The sequence below is a fragment of the Neopsephotus bourkii genome, unplaced genomic scaffold (assembly GCF_033783945.1).
Source record: "Neopsephotus bourkii isolate Nb327-2 ecotype Australia unplaced genomic scaffold, CSIRO-AGI_Nbou_v1 NB_1423, whole genome shotgun sequence".
NCBI lineage: Eukaryota > Metazoa > Chordata > Aves > Psittaciformes > Psittacidae > Neopsephotus > Neopsephotus bourkii.
This window is the reverse complement of record NW_026901900.1, coordinates 4,366,041-4,388,143: the sequence shown is the minus strand read 5'-3', so window position 1 is coordinate 4,388,143 and position 22,103 is coordinate 4,366,041. Positions and strand designations below refer to the sequence as shown.

Here is a 22,103-nt window from a genome sequence, read left to right as displayed (position 1 = left end):
TGCCTCTAGAAGCTTATGTTAGAACCATAGAATGGTTTGAGTTGGCAGGGACTTTTAAAGCTCATATAGGCTAACTCCCCTGCACTGAACAGGGACATCTTCAATTCAGTTAGGTTGCTCAGAGTCCTGTCCAGCCTGGCCTTGAATGCTTCCACCAATGAGGCATCTACCACCTCTCAAGAAAACTTGTTCCAGTGTTTCATGACTTTCATCATATGTGATTTCTTCCTTATATCTATTTTGAACATTACCTCTTGTCCTATTGCTACAGGCCCTATTAAAACGCCTGTCCCCATCTACCTTATAAGCCTCCTTTAGGTACTAAAAGGCTATAATAAGGTGTCCCCAGAGCCTTCTCTTCCCCAGACTGAACAACCTCAGTTCTCTCAGTCTTTCCTCTTAGCAGTGGTGATCCAGCCTCTGACCATTTTATGGCCTCATCTAGACCCACTCCAAAAGTCCATGTCTGTCTTGTACTGGGAGCCCCAAACCTGGACACAGGACTCCAGGTTGCATGATAAGAGAGCAGAGTGAAAGAGTTGCCTCCCTCAACCTGCTGGCCACTCTTCTTATGATGCAGCCCCAGATTCCACTGGCCTTTAGGACTGGGAGGGCACATTGCCAGCTCTTGTCCAGCTTATCATCCACCAGCACCCCCAAGTTCTTCTCCATAAGGCTGCTCTCAATCGCTTCACCCTTCCAGCCTGTATTGACACCAGGGGTTGTCCCAATCCAGATGCAGGACCTTGCACTTGGCCTTGTTGAACCTCATGATGTTCACATGGCATCACTTCTTAAGCTTGTCCAGATCCATCTTAATGGTATCCCATCCCTCAGGTGTGCCAACCACATCACACAGCTTGGAGTCCAGCTTTCTCCAGACTACAAGAGATTCTTCTCCTCAGAGTCCCTCTTCCTCCTCCTCCCATCCTATGGCAAATACATGATATATCAGTATGATCATTAAACTTGTGTGACAATGACCATGACTGGTGTTAGGAGACATCAAAATGGGGTTTGCATGTTACCTTGTGTAGCAACAGCTTGCTGTGCATCACCTGCATCTCACCTTCTCCTCTTCCTCTATGTAGCACTGGGGAGGTCTCCCTGCTCCCCCAGTGAGTCCATGTTAGAGGGTTCATGCATCTGAGAGTTCATCCAATAAATACATGGAAGAGCTGTGATACTCAGAGGGTTTTGACACTGAATTGATATCACTCCTCCCTCATGCAGCCTTCATCTCCTCTTCCCTACTTGCTGTTAGTGTTTGCTGTGCTCTGGCATTGTTCAGGGAAGTTGCCTTCATATTTAATTAGGAGCAGACACCCATATAGGGTGCACACGTTTGGATTGTCTCTGCAGAGATGAGCACAGCACAAGGAATAGAGACTCATCCCCTGTGGTTAATCTGTCGGTGCTGAATGCTCCTTAAAATAGAGCCAAGGAGATAAAGACAGAGCTTGGGCACTGCATGCACTCAAGTTTTCTTGGTCTGGTTCTCTTTAGCACAGGCTGTGCTTATAGCCAGGGTATGGGGTTCTTTGAGCAATGGGGGAATGCAGGAAGACAGCGCTGGGAGTGCCACCTGTGGTCCCATATGTGCCTTCTTGCACTGCCTTTGGTGCCTTTTCATAAGTTTTCCTGGTGTGAGTTCAAATCAGATCCACTGGTGATGCTCAGCTCTTTCCCTGACACATCCCAGCACCACTAATAAAGCTTTCCCTTTCTTCTAAGTCATTATTTGAACAAACGCAAGCTGTTTAGGAGAGGAGGAAGAGGATGAGTTCACTGCTTCAAGGCTGCAGGAGCTGGGGTTGCAGAAGAACCCTGACCATATGCTTGCTACTGTCCTCACTTTTGAGGCAGAAGTACTTTGCATTGTGCAGCATTTCAAACAAGCCTCTCAAACATGACCCAGGGCACAGTGAAGGATGTCTGGGTCATTCTGACAATAAGGAGGTAGACCTAGTAAGTCCATATCTGCTCTTCTGTCTCTCCAAGGGGCAAAGGAGAAACCTTAGAGTGTCCCCAAGTCAGGTTTGACTTCACAGAAGAGCTGCACACTTCACAGATGACCAGGAATCCACTGGATGATGCACTGATGCCATCATGGCTGGCAGGTGGATCCTCTGACCCACTATTGAGGAACTAAGTTTTTATGGAAAGTGTCATGTTTGACACAAAGAGGGGTCTCAGCAGCTGCCCAGGCAGCACACAACACACCATGGTCCAGCTCTGAAGCACTGAGGACACAGTTCAGTTTCTGGTTTGAATGACACTTGTTATTCCTGATTATCCCTGTGGCTGTGGGTTTCGCAGCTATCTTGCTGACCACTTATATTGGATGTAGAAGATCTTGGGCCCACTTTCTATCGATTTCCCTGCTCTCAGAGAGCAGACCCCATCTTCTTCAATGTGTCTGTGATGGAAGTTTTATTAATGCAAAATGAATATCCCTCTGGAAAACGAAGTCCAGGAATTAATAATGAATTAAAACAACTTGCCACAGGCATTGCTAATGAGCTCTTTGTCTGTATGGCTCACATGAAAGGAGGTCATTGCTCAGCCGTTCCCATCCCGAACAGCAAGCAGATTAACTGTTAACAGCGAGCACACAGATCTCCCCTGAGACAAGGCAGACTGGCTACAGCTCAGTTTGTGCCTGGCAGGGTTTTCCTGCCCTTATCCCTGCTCTGCAGGCCTGTTTTGAGGAGTCTTCACTACCTGGAGAAGACACCTTCTTCTCCCTTCTGAGACTCGGGTTGCTCATCTGTGTTGGGAGGACACAGGAAATGAAAGGACAATGAGCTTGCAGAGCTTAAGAGAAAAGCAGAAAGTAATCTTGGAAGGGACTAGTGGGGTTTAACTTCACTGCTGGTGGGCTCTCGTCCAGTAACTAACCTGGCACTGCTCCAGTGCTGTATTGTTCTTTTCCCTTATCTTGTAAGGCAAAGAGTTATCCTGCCTTATCTGCTACTTTGGAGGAAGCACCATGGCAAGGCCAGTGGGGAAATGCAGTGGAGATCATGCCCCTGCCAAGCCCCATGGGCAGGAAGAGATTGTGCTGGAAGAGCAGCAGCCACCACTGGCCAGTGGGGAAGGGGAAGCCATCACCATGCTGACCATCAGCATCCAGGCTTCACTCAGCAGAAATAAGAAAGAAGTGAGGAAGTTGGCTGTATCATAGAATCATAGAACCATAGAACAGTTTGTGTTGGAAAGAACATTAAGATCCCTCAAGTTCCAACCCCTCTGCCATGGGCAGGGACATCTCATAGAACCATAGAATCATAGAATAGTTAGGGTTGGAAAGGACCTTAAGATCATCAAGTTCCAACCCCCCTGCCATGGGCAGGGACACCTTGCTCTAAACCATATTACCCAAGGCCTCGTCCAACCTAGCCTTGAACACTGCCAGGGGAGGAGCATTCACAACCTCCTTGGGCAACCTATTCCAGTGCCTCACCACCCTAACAGGAAAGAATTTCCTCCTTATATCCAATCTAAACTTCCCCTGTTTAAGTTTTAACCCATTACCCCTTGTCTTATCACCACAGTCCTTAATGAAGAGTCCCTCCCCAGCATCCCTATAGGCCCCCTTCAGATACTGGAAGGCTGCTATGAGGTCTCCACGCAGCCTTCTCTTCTCCATGCTGAACAGCCCGAGTTCCAACCCCCCTGCCAGAAGCAGGGACACCTCACACTAAACCATGTCACCCAAGGCTCTGTCCAACCTGGCTTTGAACACTGACAGGGATGGAGCATTCACAAGCAAGGCTGGCTGATGGCTCGCTTCCTTGCTTGGCAGCACCATTTCTCATTTCTCAAGTAACTGAGTCACCCCAGGGCACCCCATGGGTGAAGAGAAATGTCTTAGGAGTCTCCAAAGAGACTGGTGTAGCTGGTGTGGTCTTTGCTTGGGTCCCTGGAGGGACTCAAGGAGACAAAGGACATGACCATGGTGCCGTGCCCGGTCTACTCAGCTCCAAGCACACTTCATGAGCTATTTCAGAAGCCCTTGAAAGGCACTGCAGCAGGCAGTATAGACATAGCAGAGACACCAATGGTTGTGCCTGAGAAGTCTGATTTGGGAATTAAAATGAAGCTAGTTGCATCCCACCTATTTGTTATCCACCAAGCTGTTACTCCTGCACAGCAACTTATCTCCTCTTTGGAGGCTGCTTTAAGATAGTTCTGCGTTTAGGCACAGCTATTGCTTCTTTCTTTCCTGGTGTGACCTAGAAACCATCCTTGCATTGTGTGCATAAAGAAGCAGTCTGGATAGTGCTGGCAACTGCACTAGGACATCATTGGGATCTCTCACCCCAGGTGTGCCAGTGCTGCTGGGGCAAAACAGGCTGCATCTACCTGGATCTTTTGTACCCCTGTTTCCTACCAGTGATGGTCAGGACAAGAGCTTTGTTGTGGACAAGAATTCAGTAGTCCAGAAGGAAAAACAGGGACTCAGCAGAGCTGGTGAGAATTCATAGAGGAAGGAGGAAACATTATACTTAAAAGTCAAATAAGGTTTTGTAGAGAAGGTAGTAATGCACTGTCTCCATATAGAGTGAATAGTTTCCCTGAGATTGTAAGCGCTTTCACGCTCTTACAAATAGTATTTTGTGTGTTACTTTCCTCCTTTCCAAGTGCTTAAATTTGAGGATATAACCTTATCTCTAAACGACAAGCAATACTGAATGGGAAACTATTTTGTTCTGTCATTTACTTCTCATTTGGTCCTGTCACATCCTATCTTTTGGCAGTATGTATTTTCTTAGTGTTATGAACGTGTATCTGCGCTGCGTGTGTGAGAGTGGGTGTCTGAAATGTGTTTGCAGAGGTCCTTGATAAACAGCTTTAACAACTAAAATTATCAGAGAGGCATGAAGGAGCTGGTCATAGTAGGCCTAAGCACTGGCAGGCAGTAGCTCATCTGTCTGCAGAAACATTAAGCAGGTTTTTAGTATTTCCTAGGAGGGAAACTACTTCTCATTTTGAGGAGTTAATGTTGCTTGCAGCTTCAGCTTGAACACCAGCAGGAACATAAAAGCAATAGCAGTGGGGTACCTTCAAAGATAGCGTTTCCCTCCAGAAGCATAGTGCAGTACTATCTGAGTTCTCCTCATTAATCACTTCCTTTCATTCTTGTTTTCCAGCCAAAGCTTTTGGCCAAGGAGTTGCTTGATTTGGTGGCATCTCATTTCAACCTGAAGGAGAAGGAGTACTTTGGAATTGCATTCACAGATGAAACGTAAGTGCAAGAAATTAAAGACCCAAGAGACAACCCCTGGATCATGGGAAAACTTGGTGGTTTTGTCCTAAGCAAAATGACCAGTGTAGATCTGCGTCCTAAACTAAGGTCTACAGACCAAGGGAGTCTGTCCTGTATTGCCTCTTCTTCAGAAGGCTGGAAGCCTCTCATAGCAAGTTAAGCATGGCCGGAGGTGTACAGAGACAGTACCAATCCCTTCCTAATCCGATGTTCAAAGAGCTGGTGTCATGTGGCATTGATGAAATGTTAGCTTAAGCTCTCATGGGCTTAAGATCCACTCACTATACAAAATCATTACCAGGCCGGCGGAACTGTTCAATTAAAGTGTTACTCAGTTTATTCACTGAAGCAGCCTTAAAAGTAATGCTAGATTATTACAAGGGAAGAACAAAACCCAGAACCAACCTCATAGAATTGCTCTGTTATTTCTGATGTTTTAGATCTCGGATTAAAGTTTCTTTTAAAAGGGAAAGAAGAAAGTGTGGGAAAGGAAGGCACTGCCAAATTAATGCGAATGACAAGCATTTTTAAACATAAAATATCAATGTGGGAAGGACCTGACCTTATCAGGAATCCCACAACAGCCTTATTGCTGAGCTGAACGCAAGGATGGGACCCTGACACTGCAGTCACCCCAGGCAATGTTGGTTGTTCACCTTGTGCCCCAGCTCCCAGAGTTCTAGTATTACCATAAAACTTGAGGTTTTGTACTGAGGCAGGCCATTTCTACCCCCTCTTTAAAAGGCAAGTATAAAATTAGCCCTGAAGAAACATTGAAAGGCTGCCAAATGCCATGATTAGTCCTAGACTGTGACCTCTCAGTGCTTTTTTTACAGCTGCCTGGTTTTTCTCTGTAGTTAGACTGTCTTAGGCATACGGACTATGTCTTGTTTGTGTACCCAACATGCTCCACCTTGGTTTGCAATAAGGCATTTTTGATATATTAATCAGAAAGAGGCTTCCTGCACCTACACTGCTTTAAAAAAACCAAAATTTTCAAGCCAATGCTGTGCTCCCAGAACAGCTGAGTCAGCAATATTGCTGTCATGAGCCTGCTCCATTCTCCCACTGGAATAATGATCCGGGTAATCAGAGGCTGTTGGATAACTGCACAAACATATCCACATTCATCTCGTCAGCGATTGCCCCTCAAAGCCAGTTCCTTTGGCAAGTGCCTGACTTGGGCAGCCTAAGGGCATCTCAGGACACAGCTCCCAGGATGAAGAAGCTCTTGCCATCAGGCACACGCAGAAGCAGGACCCAAAACAGAAGAGATCCCAGAATCCATCCCATCTCACTGACATGAGCAGCTGAACTCTGTAGATCTCCAACCCAACACATATTAATAGGGCTGGTCCTTACAAGAGGAACAGCAGGAGGCAGTGGCAACTGATAAAAGCAGGAGGAAATGGTTCCTCACCAAAGTGTTATTTCTGATTGGAGAGAGCCAAATTACTCAGTGGTTCTGTCTGAGGGGTGCAGGAGAGCCATGCAGGGAAGCTAAAGCAGCCTAAGAGATTAAAATGTTCCCTTAACAGTCCTAACAGCACAGGTTCAAAACAAGAAACACATGTCAGACTGCAACCAGAGAGCAGCTGAGCCAGCCCCAGCTCTCAGCTCTGCTGAGTGGGCACAGGGCTCCCCTGGGAGTGCAAGGGAAGCTAATGAGGAGGTGTCAGCAATTAGAGAGAGCCCACCCTCCCCTGGGATTCCAGGTTTATCATGGAGCAGCATGAGCAAAGATCTGGGTTAGTGACGGGAGGAAGCACGGGAAGCTGACAGGGGTTGTCAAGGCTCTGCTCAGAGATGTGCAGCAGTTGCAGATGGGTGCACAGTGTCACAAAGGGTGAGGTGATGGCATCCACTCACTCACTTGCTCACCTTCTTGCCCTGCAGTCAAGATGTAGCAAGCTGCATTTTAGGAGATGCTCAGTCAGCCCAGATGAAAGATTTGGGGATGGCCTCATTAAATCTAGTAAATGCAACCCAGAAACATGCCAGTAAGTCCTAGCAGATGCAAAGCTTGGTCTGCAGCCCTTCTGCCATTCCATAGTGAGTCTGACTTTTGCACTGAGGCTCCTTCAGTGCTGTGAAAATATCATTGACAAAAATATTTCCTCTTCAGTTATAAAAAGCTTTGAATAGAGTTGGCACGAAAAGTGATTGTTTTATTTGACTGAACACAGTCAAAAACATATTGGGGGGGGGGGGCCGGGAGGCAGAGGGAGAGGTGTGTGGACTTGGAAATGGGTGTCCCATGTCACCGTCAGAAAATCAAATGGGCTGTCTGTGATCTTAGCCTGCAATGTGAAATGGGAGTTTAAACAAAAAAAACTTCCTTCAAAAAGTAGGAAAAACAGTCTCCTAGTGCGTGTTTGCAGAGCACCTAACACAGCCCTACAGCTGATACAGACACAAAGAGAAACCCTTTAATTCTGTGGCACTGGCCCTCAGGGATTTCATTTTCTTCACCCTTCACTGAGTTTCTGTGTGGCTTCCTTGAAGGGAACATGTAACCAGCTAAACTAGAACAAGCCCGGTTCACAAATGTAGTCTGGGGTTGGCTAAATTGCAAGTTTAGAAAGAAGAAAAGCCACTAAAGTATTAAATCAATTCTTCTATTTAAGAGTAAAAGCTTTGAGAGAGTAATTTATTTAGAAATTATTTGGACTGGGGATTTCCATTCATTAGTTGTGCTCTATCATGACAACCTAAGAAGAAAATCAATGAGAACAACCTTTGCGTTGGCAACTTAATAGTTTCTTGTGATAATATAAGGTCATTACCGCATTCAGCGTGACTAAAATTAGATTGTCGGACTATTATGCAGGAGGGAATACCGCCTCCTATTTTAATGATCATAGGAACACTTTATGGTGCGAGCCATTAACTGCAGAGAGCACAGGTCAAAAGGGTGTCCCTGTACAGCACGTGGGGCCAAGCTTCACATAAAGCCAGAAGACCTGTGTGCTGCTTGACTAAGACTGGAAAAGAATGGGGAAAGGGCTTTTCTTTTTCAGTTCAGCTATTTATAGAATCATAGAAACACAGAATCAGCTAGGTTGGAAAAGACCTTTAAGATCATCAAGTCCAACCATTCCCCCAGGACTGCCAAATCCACTGCTAAGCCATGTCACTAAGGGCCTCATCTACACGGTTTGTGAACGCTTCCAGGGATGGTGATTCCACCACTTTCCTGGGCAGGCTGTTCCAATGCCTGACTGCCCTTGCAGTGAAGACATTTTCCCTAATATCCAGTCTAAATTTCCCCTGGCAAAGCTTGAAGCCATTTCCTCTTATCCTATCAGCTGTTCTTTGGGAGAAGAGACCAGCCACCTCCTGTCTACATCCTTCTTTCAGATAGTTGTAGCTAGAATCTACGAATCTCCACTAACTGCCCTTTCCTTTGGCATCAGCTCTTCCAGCATTACTGAGAGCAAGTGGTCAGGATTCCCCTTCTATTCACTGCAGAAGGGTAATGCTGCCAGTCTGGGCCACAGGCAGGTTTTCCATGTCCTTTATTGTCCTTAGATGTGAGTCACCTGATCCGTGAAGAACTCCCAACTTTTGCATCCCACAGCTCGCCCTCTCCATGGGTCAGCTTTTGGCTCCCTTGCCAGAGGAGAACCTGCAGAGCATCTTCTTCAGCTAGCTAATATATACGGCAAAGCTGCAAGGCATTGAGGCCACACTGTTTGTGTTACACTTGTGCTAGAAACTGTACTAATGCGACAAGATGACAGAGAGTGCCCTTGCTCAGCCCAAGACCAAGGGGATGGCAAGGGAAGAGCAGTGTACCACTCTTCCCTGGAATACTCCTTCATACCTGGGAACTGGGGGGAAGCCTATTTCCACCCCACAGCTATGTGGCAATGCCAAAACAGGCGACCAGGCATCCATGTCCTGGTTGAACAGCCAGCCCAACGGAGGGTGCAGCTCTCAGAACTCATCCTGCTCTGGCATCAGACCAGTTCCTTTGTCACCAAGTCCCCCATTTTGCAAAAGCTGTACAGTTAAACTCATGGCTCCTTGAGCTTTGCAGCCCCTTCAAAAAAGTATTTCTGTTAAAGGTTTAAGATCTTAAATGAGAAAATCTGTGAGTTTAAAGGAATTTTCGTTTCTGTAGTGATTGACGGAAATGAAAAATTGTTTATATGGTTTCTATTATGTGAATGGGTCTTTCTTAATGCCCATTCAACTCAACATGGGTTCGAGACTGAAGAGGTGTGAGTTGGTTTATTAGCCCAAATACCTTTAAAATACAGACCAATGTGGATCTGCTTTTCAGAAAACTGGACACTCAACAGTAAAGCTGCATAACCAGAACCACCTGGAGGCAAAGGATTCATCGATGTACCACCCTTTACTGAAAGCCCTGATAAAAGAAAACAGAACTACTGCATGTAATCGACAACATGAACCTCGGGCACGAAAATCCATACTCAGTCTGTAACCTAAATGGATGCAGTTTCTTCTTCTAAAAGCAATTATGTATTTGCTATCTACACACCAGTTTAACTGCCAGCATGAGTACAGCCAACAGAGATAAATGATCTGGCTTCCAGTTCAAACTCTCTGTAGTCACCCAAAACTGTTTGCACCACTATTTGTGAACACACTGATATAAATGCCCAAATGAACAAATCAATGGTGATAATGAAACAAAAGCTTTGTGTTTCTAAATTGAACCATGAAGGAAATCCAGCTAGACATAAGCATGTATGAATGGTTTAGTACAAGCTGCCTAAATTGGTCCATGAAAACTGTTAGGATTGCTACATGCCTGGGGTTATATGCCCATACTTTTCCTTGTCTTACATGGGATTGTGCTCCATGAATAGTTCTGAAGACAGGAAGGCAGCTTGCAGAGCAAAGCCTTCTGTGGTGTAATGTCATTGGAGTTTGGCTCCCTGATAGACCACGTTCTCAGGCAGATGCCAGCAACTGCTCATTGCTGCTGCTCTCTACATGCCACACATGCACACTTGGAAACAAGGAGTTAGGTGACAATCTGCAGTGCAGAAGCCCTCACTGATGAAAGACTGTAAGTGGTAATTGAGTACAGTGAGCAGTTTGCTCCTGGCAGTGATTTAAGTGACCTTCCTCCTCTGAAGGAGCTTTGAATTTAAGCTCCATGCAGATGAGAGTAATGAAACTCTTAAACCCCAGAACTCGGTGGCAATTAACTGTGTTATTCAGTACACACAACTGTGTACGTGTGCAACATAAATGTGTAACCTGGTATGCATATATATATGCATATATTTCTTTTTTACTGATTATATCAACCAGTTTCTCAAGTTCAAATGCAGGGAGAATGAAAAGAACAAGTATTTTCAAAATAAGAAATACCCTGAAGTGAATTACTGTGCTGTGCAAAGTGGCTTCTCAACCCTTTGCTGTACCTGGTAGGGAAACCCAGATATTGCCGTTGAATAAACATAGAGGTAGACAGTAAGTCCATTGTCAACAAATCAGTCTTGGAGGGAATCGGTGTGTAATGCCATCAGCTGCTGGTGGCTGCTATTTTGGTGATATAAATGCAGCTGGACAGGTTCAGGATAGGATGTCAGGCTTAGTGTGGCTTTTCCTTGCTCTGACAGTGTTTTGTACCTTGGCCTACATGGTTAAATGCTTATTTTGTATGTTGGCTCGGAATGGGTGAGCACGTCTAGTTTCAATCCCCATGCGTACTTTGGCTTTCACAGTTCATTTCAGACTTCCTGAGTCCTGTTAAAAGAAATAGAACAGCACTTAAGGACAAAAAAAGAATTAGGAGAAAGGATAGATTTCAAGAAGGTGATGCAGTGGGAAATATGGACGCTATAATCTTTGGATGCTGAGGTTGAGGATCTTTCAGTGGGGCTTATTTTCTAGCAGCCTGGAGCATCTGTTTTCTAAAAACCAAGCCTCATCTGTGCTGAACAGGGCACAATGCAGAGATCTCACACTAGAGCTGGGTGACTGCATCCCAGCAGCAGAAATGACTGAAGGAGACCCCATCATGCTGCACATGCAGAACACAACCAGTTAGTCCATACACCCATCCCAGTTAACACAGCCACCCTTACACCCGATCCTGGGCAGTATCACTGCACAGCACTGTCCCAGACTTGCCCTCAGCCCATACGCTGCAAAAGAGATAGATTAAATTACTACTTCAAAAATTTATCTACAGAAAAAAACTGACTAAAAGTTAAAATATCTTGGAAAGAAACACACAGGTGTCTAGAGCAGGGGATAAAAAAGGCTTTGATCCTTTTTGTAAACCTACAGATGTCCAGGATGAGCTTGAAAAGTCCCCAACTCCACATGTATTGCTTGTACCTAGCTGAGAGTTAGTACTCTTGTAAAACAGATGCAAAGGCTCCCTAAACTGAATATCTGACTTCTATACAGTAAAATCTGAGATGAGATGGCTTCTATGTAAGTTAAATGTCTGATGATTCTGAACTCACTGGAGTGACCAGTGGGGTTCACAAGTAATTTTGAATGACTGAATCATATAATCATAGGAAGGTTTGGTTTGGAAGTGCTGGAGGGTCCTTGAGCTGCCCATACTCTTCTGCATCGTCACAAGCCAGGGCAGCTGTACAGAAATTCAGGTGATTCAAAGCCTCCTTAAACTGCTGTTTTCCCCTTTATTTTTCCAGAGAAGATGGAGTGGGGAAGCTACAAATCCAGTTGCATTGCTGAATAGAGGTTGTTTCTTACTTTCCAAAGGTGTCAAAAGCACAAACACCGCTAAGAAATAATGGGCAGACCCTTGTGAAAGCTGAGTGTGTTTGCTGACAGGGTACATTGCTAAGGCTTGTGGCAACCCTAGAAGTTAATTTAATGATTTTTTTCAAGAAACAAGTCTTTTTTCCACTTTTTTTTTTTTAGTGGAATAAAGAATTATTTTTGAGGATTAGCTGGGGAATAGGCACTGGAATAGATCTCAGGACATCTGAATTCCATTTCCTGCTTCATTTGCTGCAAGATTCTCCCCAAAATCACTTCAGTTCTCTCTCCCCTTGCTTGTCTAGACGGCAGAACACCGAAGGCAAGGGCTGCCTCTCCCTCTGGGTGAAATCCGATCTGACTGAAACCAATAGCAAAATGCTCACAGGATGCAGCCCCAGCACCACCAAAGGCAATGGCAAAATTCCCATCAGCTTCAGTGGAGCCTGAATTTTACCCTATGTATTTCCACAGTGCCTAATTTAACAGGGCCTTTACCTCAGCTGGGGTGTGAGATGCCCCGTAATACAAATAATGGTATTTATAACATACCTCTCTCACACACACAGAGCTCTGCAGTGTGGGGAACGTGACAAAGAACAGAGCTTCTGCCCAGCAAAGCTTCCAGCAGCAAGGCACGAATGGATAAATTATAGGAGAAAATAATAGCGACAGGTACCATCTAGGCAAGAGAAAAGCAGCATGTGGTAATTGGAGTTGGAACGCTTCATAGAGCAGCTGTTTTTTAGGAGCTCTCTGAAGGAGGAAAAACGAAGGCTGGGCAAAGCTAGAGAGGCTACTGCAGTCTCGTGGGTGGTAAATAAACTGTCTGGGGCTGTAGAGTCAGGTTTAGCCTTGAGTGAAATATTGCAGGGGTTGAGAAAACCCCCAGCAACAAGGGTTTCTAATGAAAATCTTGACAGACTTTTAATGATACAAGTGCTCCAGGGGGTTGTAATAAAAAGGTGAAGCTCATAACATTTTGGGCTGTCCTGCCTGCTCAGCGCTTTCGCCCTGACAGATTGAACTTTAGCAGTTCGATTCCCAGCCTGAAATGTTGCCAGGACGATATCGCCTCCACTCCTCAAACATGTACTGTGTGGTTTTCAAATACCAGGCAATAGCCAAGGGCAAATGGCATGCAATCCAGTTCATCTTTTGAAACACCTGAGACCTCATTGCCATGAGTAGTGAGAAACCTCTTTGGTGCTGGGCTCAATGCTGTCTCTTCTCTTGCCAGGGGACACTTGAACTGGCTCCAGCTGGACCGCCGGGTGTTGGAACATGACTTCCCCAAGAAGTCGGGACCGGTTGTTTTGTATTTTTGTGTCAGGTAAGTGCAAGCCCTTCCCATAGGATGCAGCTATGGATAACCTGTTCCCTAGAGGGCAGGAAATGAGGCTATTGGTTTCTCATGCTGTAGAAAGACCTCTGGACAAACAAACACTTTTAAAGTGGTTTCTTTTGAGCTCTTTGGCTTTGACAGCTCTTCTCACGCAAGTGCAAATAAGTAGTAGCCACATTACTACATGACTACTGCACACCCATAGCTGCCCACAGAGAAACCTTGTATGTGGGCAAGATCAGACATTATGTGTTTACATTGTATTTGTGGGGTTTGAACTCCTGGAATGTCCAAGCTGGGTAGGGCTGCAGAACAAAGACTTCTTAAACACTTCCTTGCCAATGAGCCATCCATCTCCTGTGGATTGTGCCCAGGGTGTGGGTTATGTCAGGAACCAAATTAATCTCGGTATAGCTCTGTCGTATTTGCCTCCTGGACTCAACCACGTAATGAATTACCTGCAAATAGCAAATGATGGCATTTGTGGCAACCAGCTGGCTTCTGTATGGGCACAGAACATATTCACTATGTGACTAAACTACTACAGGACTACAAAGGTTTTAATGAAGGTCATGGCAGTGTGGGGGAATTTCTCTCCATCTGGGAATTTTGAAAGGACCTGTTTAGTATCTGAAATCTGCTAGAAGCTGCTCTTGTGTACTCCAAGCGTTTTTGCCTCCCAGGGAGATATATTCTTAGAAGACAAAAGTGCTGCTGCAGTTTTAAAACACCCAGAGAGAGGCTGGGGGTTAGGATGGCATATGTACAGAATTAAGTTGAGGGCTTTGACTTACTTTTAATGGATAGCTCACGTCTAGAAGTAGCTAGTGCAGTGTTACTGTCTTTTCCAGTTAGCTTTTCCATCCCAGTGTTATATTACATCTGACATCGCACCCATTCATTCCATCCTACCCACAAAAAATGAAGACCTACTTTTGAGTTTCCTCCCCTAAGTTAAGTTTTTTCCCCCTGCATAGTGATTGTCTTCCATTTAACTTCAATGACAAGGGAGGTCTCTCAAGAGAAGAGACTCTATTCTGTTATGTCCACATATTTAGTGGTGGAGATATCTTAGGACAAATCAAGGGTGCATAAAGCCTCATGACTGCAGGACTGGCCTGCTCCCTCCCAGGAGAAGAGCTCTTAGTCTACATTTTGGGTTCTTCAAACCGTAAGGGTAGATGCAGAGAGAGATGCACTGAACATTTCCAGTATATACAATCCAGATCCACCTGTTCTTAGGACTACGCAAAACTGTGAGTGCAAAAGACTTTTAGGCAAATTTAAAAGAGAAAAAACATAACTAACTCATTAAGGACATAAGAACATGTAGCTCTGTTACCACGCATCTTGCCTAGGGACCAAGTTTTCCATGCACGGGCAGGGATCCCATGGAAAGCAGGAAAACCTCTGACTGAGGAAGAGCCAAACGCACATTTTAGGAGTGCTGAACAAGTAAAAGCTGGTGCTACTGAGCCACTCTCATGTTCATTTTAAAGACCACTCAACAAGCATAAATATTGCCATCTGTATTGTTTTGTGAGAGTTGGCAGCACAGTGGAGACAAGTTCTCTCAGGATCTTAGCCAAGAGACAGTCCATTAGGACTACAGATCCATAAAACAGTAAATGAGTGACCTCTCCTGTTCCGGAATTGCAATCCACAGGGAAATCCACAGGGGAAAAGTCAGTATTTGGCATCTGAAAGGTCAGTGTGTAAAAACAGACTGATTATGGGATTATGCTCTTATTTGTGGTAGTAATGAGTGGATTGTTACACTGAGTTACAAAACGAATTGGATGGGAAGGCCAGATGCCTCAAGCATTATGAATGGGCATTAACTTACCATGGCTTTTCTACTGTGTATTTCCCCTGTTGATGTCAGATGCTGGCAAGAAGTTGAAAAAGTTTCCCAGCATGTAAAGAGTTCCCATGTCCATCCACAGATCTGCCAGTGGGCAAGAAAGCGGAGAAGAAAGCAATTCCAGCCAGCTGGCTGAAGTTGGAAAGGCCCCACATATCTGTTACCCAGCACTTTCAGTTCTGGCTTGGCAGCTAAAGCAGGGGCTGAAGGAAAAGTTGTGAAGAGACCAAATTAGGCAGTCCACATCCATACCATAAAATGAATGTTTCCTCTTACCTGCTTCCATGAGATGGAAAGCAGAGTTAACTAATGCTGTACCATACCTCATTACAAATGTGCTGGGTGCCCATAACACCTATTATATCATTGCTAAAGGCTTGCCTGTGTTTGCAGATACCTTTCTTGCATTACCTCTCTCAAGCATCACAGCTGATGAAGATGAAGTTGGTGCTGGGGGTCCTAACTGGTGAGATAGTAACACAAGTGACTGGATGTGCCAGATGTTCATTACAGAGAAAGCTGTTTACTGTATCAGGATTTAGTAATCATGTGGGTTTTTCCCTCTACTTGAAGTAAATGTACAATTCAGCCACACTGGGTAATGACTGGAGACATGAAGCTTCAGGCAAGAACAGTAAATTGCAGTTTGTGAAGAGGAGACGTTACAGAGGAACCATTTTCACCTTTTATGTGACCATAAAACTGTTTTCTACCCTTACCATGCCTGCAGCAATGTTGATGGGCAGCATACCCACCAAGGTTGCCACAGTTTTTAGGTTGCTCCAGAAGTACATCTAACGGGAAGCATGTTTTTTTAAGTAAAGGCTTCTTGGAAAAATCATGCTTCAAAGAGGAAGTTTCACAGGCTTTAAGGAATTCTCCTCCCTTACTTAAATCTCTGTAGCACTGTTGAAGCTTTGTCTTTTGACACATATTTCCTTGGGGTTTAACATTGATGTCTAGTGTCTTTACTTCAAAGACCAAAAATTTCACAGTGCTGTGTCAAAGAAGGAGAATTTTATTAGGATGTTAGCATGAGTTCAGAAGAAATTGCTTTTGCTCTTGTACACTTGCACAGCTAACTGAAGCCTCTCTGACTTCAGGTTGACATCTAGGGCTCCTCTGGAAGCTGAGAACAATAGGAATGTAGGAAGTCATCAGAACTGTTTGTGCAGCCCCATGGCTGTTGTCGTGCAATGTCATTTTATGAGACTCTGCTAATATCCATTTACATTGCTTTAGAGCAATACATGAAAGCAAGAGGAGTGCCCTATGTCTTGCAGGAGTGGTGGGATGTCTGGCAACTGGATGGGAGTGATGTTAGTTCTCATCTTACAACAAGCTTCTGCAGGTGGCTTTCTAAAGCCCTGGTTGCTTGGTTGTTGGGGGAACAGGTTCATCGGCATCTGCCGAGACACAGCTAAAGCCCAGGAGAATCAAAGGACAGGGAGGAAGGAAGGAAGGATTGCTTGATCAGTTGGTTTTACTGAGGAGTTTTGAGACCAAAGAGGACAGCAAAACTGTACTGGTAAAGGACAGGAACCTAAGTAAAGTGTGGAGAAACAAAGAGCAAGGAGGTCAGAAAGGTTCAGATAAGGGTTGTTACACTTTTGGCAGGGAGGGAAGCATTTTGCTCTGATTCACACAGCCAGGAGAAGGAAGCCAAAGTTACTCCCTGCATGTAAATCTTTGAGGTGAGAGAGGACCAGAGCATAGACCCTCTGTTTGTTCATGGAAAGCAAAGTCGACCAGGCTTTACAGTGAATTCTCATCCTCAAACAATGGCCTTGTGGGATTAGCAATCCTTAGCTAGGGAACCACCAGCATGGGGCTCATCTCTTTCTCTTCTGGGTGCTTGTCATGCTGTTAATTTATATGAACAAGCTTAGCAAACAAAATTCACTTGCTGGTGGATCTTTTCCCAGGAATGGATATATGTGTTCTCAGGGTAGCTCCACCAGCTGAATAGTGACAACTCACTGCAGAAGTCGTCACGCTAAATCAGAAGAGCTCTCACATGGAAGGGCTTTTCTTTCAGAAAAGCATGGAAAAAAATGTGAAATAAATCCTCGATACTCAAATACATTGTGGGGCAGAGTTTGTATCTATGGCCCGGCAGTATTCCCACAAAGGAATGCCTGTGTTCAGCAATGCCTGTCATGCGTTCGTACGTGCTGGCTAGGATGGAGTCAGCACGAGAGCCATGGGGGCTCAGGACTCTCAGTACTGAGTCCAGAGATTTTGCCAGGTTACCACAGTTACACAAAGTGGCCTTGAATAAGAGATCAGCACTGAAACACAGAGTGAAAATCTCCTGTGTGTCATCGCCCCTTTTGACCTGAAGGAATGTGGCTCTTCATGCACCAGCAGGACTCCAGGTTGAAGGCAGTGTCTTGAAATGAGACTGACTACACCAAGCCCGAGATGTTCACCTGATAGACAGTCCTATATCAGGGCTAATTAGTGCAGCTTCCCTGTATAACCACTGGAAAGAAATAGGCACCCTTCAGAAACAATTCACCTGACTTTTCTCACAAGTAACAAGCAATAAGAGCAGAAGAAATGGCCTCAAGCAGCACCAGGGAAGGTTTAGATTGGATATTAGGAAAAATGTGTTCACTGCAAGGGTTGACAAGCACTGTAACAGGCTGTCCAGGCAAGTGGTGGAGTCACCAACCCAATAGGTATTTAAAAGACATAGAGATGGGGCACTTGGGGACATGGTTTATTGGTGGATTTGGCAGTGCTGGGGGAACCATTGGACTCTTAAAGGTCTTTTCCAACACAAACAGTTCTGTGATTCTGTGACTTACTTTAGATGACTGCTTCAGAATTTGGTAAGTTTCAGTCTAAGATATCTACATATCTTCTCTGACCTCAGACCTCTGCTCAGATGTAGGCATCCACGTTGTAGCTACCTCTTTACACCTGATGAATCCCCTCTGTGTGCATCAAAGGCAGCCTACAAATTCAGATTATGATTTCAGATAGGTCTGGTACAGCCAGGGCTGAAGAGGCATTTCCTGTCCAAGGCTTTGCCTGACTACCTGGATGGAATTGGACCAGATTTCAGCTGCTAGTGAGGCCTTATGCTATTTTAGTTTTCCAGCCCTCCTTTATAGCCAGTCTTTAAACCAGTATTCCATTAGAAAATGACTAATGTTAAAAATAACAGAAGCAGGAGATCATTTGGAAGCAACTGACTCTGGAAGGGAGACAGTGGTTCCTAATATGGATTGTTGGTAGAGTTAGATGGACCTTACAACTTGTTACTGAAATGCACATTGGCCAGAAGACACATAAGGGGTGCAGAATAATGACATCCTTCTACCAGCTCACCATGTTTGTGTGTGCCACTCACTTCCACTCAGCTTCACTTCTCTCCAAGAAATTAGATTAGGGGATGGTGATGACAGCAGCCTGCTGTGGCAGGAAGAGCAGAGTAGAACCACACTAAATTAACCAGAGCAATTTATTCGTCTTGCACATAATGGGATGTGTTTCTCCATCCACAGTTTTCCCCACCAGACAGGGGTATGTGGCACTCCACTGCTTTGCTCCAGGCAGGGAATGAGGAATCACCAGCTTCTGATTCTTGCCTCTGAGGAGGAAGAAAGAGCAGCCTTCTCTCTGCTCAAAGTGTGAGATGTGGGTTTACAGGAACTGGGGAGAGAGGCCAAAGGAGATTATCAAATACATTCATTTTGCAGCCAGGGGAGAGGGAGAGAAGTGGCAGAGTTTGCTCTCACCCATGGATATGCTTAATCTCACCTGCTAGCACTCAGGAGAAGATGCTGGGGGGAAATCATATATACACAAATTGCTCTGCTCTTCTCTTGTCAGCTGCAGACCCCTCTGCAAAGGGGAACTGCAAGGAGAGCCCCACTTTGTAGTGGAGCTTGATCACTCCAGGGAAGTTCAGGGCACTGACCTGAAATATTTCAGCACCTCAGAGTGCTCCATCCTCATCCTTGAGGCTGTCCATCTCTTTGCTGATCTCCTTCCAGCTCCCTCACCCTCTCTCACTTACCAGTACTGAGCCAGTAACTCCTCACACCAAGCTCCCAGTCAATTTATGCTACATGTAAGGGGAGACAAAAAGCCATCTGCTACTCACGTTATGTCTGTACAGCTCCATGTACCGCTGGGGTGCTGTAGAAATAGAAATAACAACAAAAAATCAGAACATTAAACCTGAGTTTTAATCAATCCAGTCCAACCAAGCTGCCTTCAGGGGTTAACACGGTCTGGCAAAACTGTGCCATAACCCAGCTGTCTGTGTGTAACGTGTCTTTTGCTGGTTGGTGTAGGTTACGCAGGAAGATCCCAAAACCCAGCATCCCTGCAAACCCCCTCCTCCCAGCCAGCCCCAGTGTATAAATACAGCTGCTCAGACCTTGTTTGTGCTGGAAGACAATTTATTGCAGCCTTCTCAGGGTGGCCCCCTGCTCTGTTCACCCGGGAGAAGGTGTAATAAATTGCCTGCGGGGAGGCTTTGCTCCTCAGAGTCTCTTTAGAGATATGAGAAACTTCTGTCCAGTTGGAAGATTTACTTGTGTGAAAACTGACCTTTGCTTGATGAAGGGAACTAATGGGGCTCTGCTACTTAGCACACAGCTCTGAGCTAAGCCATCCATTACACACACATCTTAATAGCAGTCTGGCTCTTGAGTCCCATAACATCATTTCTGTTTTCTGCTTAACTAGGAATGTATTTGTATAAGCGAGCTGTGCTTAAAGAAGGGGAGAAGTTGGTTTGCTTTCTATTCAGCCACCCAAGGGGAGGAAAAAGCAGCATTCTGAAAATGTACTGGTTTGAGCCACATTTTGAATGTGTTGATGCTGGCAGCATTGTCTTGTCTAATTTGGGGAAGCATTTAGACAGCATGATAGGTACTATGCAGAAATGATGGATGCTGTCAGTGTAGGATTTGTACCTAATTTGTATCAAGCATCACTAGCTATGTCAGTGCCTACACACAAATTCTCTGACTGGGTCAAAGCCATGCAGACATTATTTCCGTTTTTACTGCAATTTGTGCATTTACACCTTACACCAGTGGGTGCGATTTGCTGTCATCAGAGAAGCAAGCAGGAAGGTCTATGAGGGTTCCCATCACTGTGGCATCAAAGGAGTAGATCCAGTGAGTAAGTAAACCCCGTGCTGGCTTTCACTGCCAAATCATACCTTCCTGTGCTGCTAATAACAAGGTGGAACGGATGGAGGGACCTATAAACTGGTTTAAGGTCCTCAAATTAAAGGTGCTCTACACTGAAGGATGGTGTTAGGCAAGACACTGTACCCATCGAGTTACCTCTAATAGCCAACGTGTCACTCTTGGTAAGGATCAAAGAGCAGGTGCTCAGGAGGGTGTGGGGAAATTCCCCTGATGACTGAGGAGGGAGAGGAAGAGAGGAAGGCAGCACGCTGCTGTCATCCAGTCACTGCTCTTGCCTCACACTCGGCACAGACAACCACATCTCTCCAGGCCAAGAGGAGATGCAACAGTTTTTTTGTACAAAGATGCACTTCTCTGGCAAGCTCAGCTCCACAGGACATTTCAGGGTGGAGTGGTTTGTGGAATACACTGGCTTAGTTTGATGCTTTTACGGCTTGGTCAGGCCTGGTCCCCCAGCTGGTGAGAGGACAGGGGACTCCCTGTACTGAGGTCAGTGCCTTTCCAGATGGTGCTTGATGCTGTAACCAAACATCAGGGAGGAATGTCCCTGCATTGCCACCAATTCCTTCCCTTCTCTGTGTCAATACGGAGCAGTCTGCAGTTTGTGAAAACTCTCAGGATGTACAGCCTGGAAAAGAGGAAAGAGCTGGTCTCTATACATTCCTAAGCAGATGTCTTAGTATTTTGTATATAGAGAAGCTGAGGCATAGAAACACATGGTTTTCCAGGAGTTCTGTGGGCCAACCTCTTACAAACACTGAGTAAAATGGACGGGCTGTGGGCAAAGGTACAGGTTCACCTTTATACAGTACAGTATAGTACAGTTCGTGAGAAAGAGAGAGGGAACAGGCTCAGGTGAAACAATACCCACAGCTTTTCTTTTATTGTTAGCTGTAATTCCCTGTCTTCCTGGAATTACATTCACCTCCAGTTTTGTGGCTTCTTTGCAGTGAGGTAAAAGTTGGCATAGGTCTCTCTTCCTTGTCCTGTCCCCTGTATACCGACTCCAGGTGGTGGGTGAGGGCAGCCTAAACATGGCACAAGTACAGGGGGGACAGGGCACGGGATCAGAATCAAAATGAATGAAGAAGATGAGGTAAATGGAGCTTTCTTAGCATGGCTTATTCTCATTCCTGGCTGATAACCTAACAGGCCAACTATTTAGGATGACCACTGTCTGCTTTAAGTGTCAGCACATGAAGGTGTGCACCCATGACTATTAGCAAACAGAGCTGGAACATAAAAGGAGCTCTGCAGCCTGAGCTGCTCAGAATACTCATTTAGCATGAGACACTGGACATAATGACATCTACATTTAAGTCCATTATACCGATACATGTAATTTTTCTTCTCCTGGTTAGCAAATTGCCTCATATTTTTCAAATTATCCTCTGAGGTTTTGAATGACATGGTGAGGGATAATGAGCCAGACCCCAGGATGGATGAGGCACAAAAGGGGTCTTCTCCCTTATCCATCGCTTTGTAATAATGAAGTAAAAGGCAGCTGGGAAGGACATGGGAGACACCCCTGCCCATTTCAATCCTTTCTCCTGTGTCTGAATGCATTTCCCACCTAAAGCAAGAGAAAACATTGGGGAATGCGACTCCCCACCAAACCAAAATCCTTCTGCTTCATTCTGACTTTGTCCATGAAATCTGATTTTCCCCTTTATTTTCCTTTTTCATGGGAAAAATAATGTTTTCAACAGGGGAAAGAAG

The 22,103-nt window shown here is 45.2% G+C and overlaps 1 protein-coding gene across 7 annotated transcripts in view; it reads left to right on the top strand.

Annotated features, from left to right (window-relative positions):
• FRMD4A (FERM domain containing 4A) overlaps window positions 1–22,103 on the top strand; it is a 374,382-nt gene that overhangs the window by 266,623 nt on the left and 85,656 nt on the right. For all 7 annotated transcript variants that reach the window (XM_061368139.1, XM_061368140.1, XM_061368141.1 and 4 more), the window contains 2 exons: window positions 5,157–5,251; window positions 13,236–13,328. In XM_061368139.1, the coding sequence (XP_061224123.1) occupies window positions 5,157–5,251; window positions 13,236–13,328 (188 nt within the window). The remainder of the gene's footprint in view (window positions 1–5,156; window positions 5,252–13,235; window positions 13,329–22,103) is intronic.